This window comes from Macrosteles quadrilineatus, unplaced genomic scaffold (assembly GCF_028750875.1).
Source record: "Macrosteles quadrilineatus isolate MER2022 unplaced genomic scaffold, UCM_ALF_1.0 Scaffold_8__2_contigs__length_117827958, whole genome shotgun sequence".
In the NCBI taxonomy this organism is placed as follows: domain Eukaryota; kingdom Metazoa; phylum Arthropoda; class Insecta; order Hemiptera; family Cicadellidae; genus Macrosteles; species Macrosteles quadrilineatus.
The window spans coordinates 95,143,517-95,145,900 of record NW_026542601.1 but is presented as its reverse complement, the minus strand read 5'-3'; the positions used below and the strand labels follow the sequence as shown (position 1 = coordinate 95,145,900).

Here is a 2,384-nt window from a genome sequence, read left to right as displayed (position 1 = left end):
AGGCAAATGGAAATTCGCTAAGTCTGCAGGTATTCTATATTAGTAGTGCATCCTAAATATTAAGGCGGTTGTCTAAAATATGTTACGATATGGGTACATATCTGTAAACATTATAACTTATCATGTTTTATTTAGGCTTTTAGTACTGCATTACAATAAAACAAAATTGATTTCCTTCATATGCCTAAATCAGTAAATTAAAAATGGATAAACTTGATAACACAATCATAAACCTGAGACAAAACACTGTGGAATGTAGGCCTACCACTCACAAACAAAAAATATATTGTATTTAAAACTACAATATGAAGAATCTGAAAACATAACAAATGGAACTTACTTAAAAAGGTTTGCCCCTGGTGAATCTGGTGATAAAATCCACACTCCACTTTGGTTGGTCCATTGGTACCATATGACCAGCATTTCTAACCAAAAGCACATTCAAATTCTTTGCTACTCTCGAATAACCAGCGAGTTCATTTCCAACAAACCATGGTTTTCTTGGAGCAACTCTATAATCCTGGGCACCATTCCAGTTCAGAGCGTCCACAAAACTTTCAGTCAAAGGAAAAGCAACAATTATATCCAGCTGTCCATTGTATAGAAGTACCCGGTAATCAGCATTCAGAAGTTTTTCAATTGTCGGTTTTGCAGATTGCATGAAATCTTCAATAAGATTTTTTTCAACATCGACAGATTGGACATTAAATTTGGCATTCCCAACATGGAGGTTTTTTCTGATATTTACAAGAGAGAGAAATCGTCCCATATCTCCGTAAGTGCTGTAGTCTTGGTTGTACAGAAAGTTGAAATAAAATGAAAAACCTGTTAAAGTTTTGAAAATAGAAGTTCCATTGGTTAGATCGCCCATTAACAAGGCATCATATTGATTAAAGGCGGATTCCCAATTCTTTTGCTGGATACTTTTTACGATATCTTGTTCTTTTTTAAGAAAAAAATCTCTGCCATTGCTATCAAGCAATCCGATCTGATACAAACGGTTGCCATACTGCATCATGTGTTCGGGATCACAAAAACCATTGCCAATAGCCAATCCTTTTAGATTTATTTTATTGATTGTTCTTTTGTTCATGGTGTGGATTGTGTCACATACGGCAGGTACATACTTACCGGCATAAGATTCCCCTGTGACGAAAAAATCATTATTTTTGTACTCTGGGAAAACTTGAAAAAACTGATACAAAGCTACGTACAGATGCTGACCAACTTGAGTCTCGTTTCTAACATAGCCATTGTCATTTGTAAAACTGAACCCAGTGCCCACTGGATTATCAATATAGATAACATTATGATCATGAGTCCAAGTATACTCACGTAACTTGAGTCCGTGCTTCTTTTTAATAGAAAATGGCCCATGTTCGGCAAACAATCCGTACAGTGATGTTGCGCCTGCACCACCTTGAAGCCAAAGAATAACCGGGGCAGAAGCGTTATTTTGGTAAGCAGGAAAAAACCAGAAAAACATATTTGAATTAAATCTAGAATCAACAGTAAAAAAACCTGCATAACTAGAGATATTGCTTTTCATCGGTGTCATTTTGCATGCATCACGAGCTTCTTTAATTTTACCTGCCTTTATATAATCCGTCAAGATTAAGGGCTCTCCTGGATCATCACCTCCACTTTGGATATTGTGATCTTGAATTTTAGGATACGGATTGAATAGTCCAAGACAACAGTTTAAAATCATTAATACACACAAGATAGAGATAGGTATAAAGCAATTATGCTGCAGCATTTTACTGTCTATTTTCAATCAAAGCAAAAATTTCAATAAAAATAAATTAATAAAATTAAAAACTTGCTGGTTTTGGTCTGAAAGTTAATCTAAACCACAAATAACAAAACAGTCAGCACAATTTTCCACTTTGCTAGTTGTACCATGAACAAAAAATAATTTGTTTTTAGTAAGCACACTTTATTAACTAAGTTAAAATAAAACCAGTTCTTCAAATACACTGTTATTGGAAGGTAAGGACGGCTGAACAGTACTTGGACGATTGAAATTGAATGGTTGGTGAACACTGAACACAGAACAGAGACCAGCCCAGTAGTCTAGACAGACAGGCAACTGATAATACACTGACCAGTACTGTACTGTACTGTACTGTACTGATTACTGAAACAACAACCAATGAACCATGAATCGTCTGCTCTTCAGTGTTGCCAACCAACTGGTAGTAAAAAAAAAAAAAAATACTCTATAGCAGAATAAGAATTCCCAATGTACAGTTTGGATATTGTAAAACAAAATATTATTAAAGAAGGTTTATAGTGTATCCAGTGGTGGTTCCAAAGGAGCTATAAGGGCTAAAGCCCCTAGTAGTTCACCTTTGGACTCTGGTGATATAAATTTATACTAG

The 2,384-nt window shown here is 35.2% G+C and overlaps 1 protein-coding gene across 1 annotated transcript; it reads right to left on the bottom strand.

The window, feature by feature from the left end:
• Positions 1 to 315: 315 nt before the first annotated feature.
• LOC129000927 (venom serine carboxypeptidase-like) lies at positions 316 to 2,032 on the bottom strand. The gene is made up of 2 exons (XM_054428012.1): positions 2,014 to 2,032; positions 316 to 1,767 (listed from the first exon to the last, which is right to left on the bottom strand). The coding sequence occupies exon 2, from the start codon at positions 1,757 to 1,759 to the stop codon at positions 341 to 343; it is 1,419 nt and encodes a 472-aa protein (XP_054283987.1). The 5' UTR covers positions 1,760 to 1,767; positions 2,014 to 2,032; the 3' UTR covers positions 316 to 340.
• Positions 2,033 to 2,384: the final 352 nt, after the last annotated feature.

What these genes read in the sequence shown, in the direction of transcription:
- LOC129000927 (XM_054428012.1), bottom strand. Translation starts at nt 1,759, where the DNA reads ATGCTGCAGCATAATTGCTTTATACCTATCTCTATCTTGTGTGTATTA.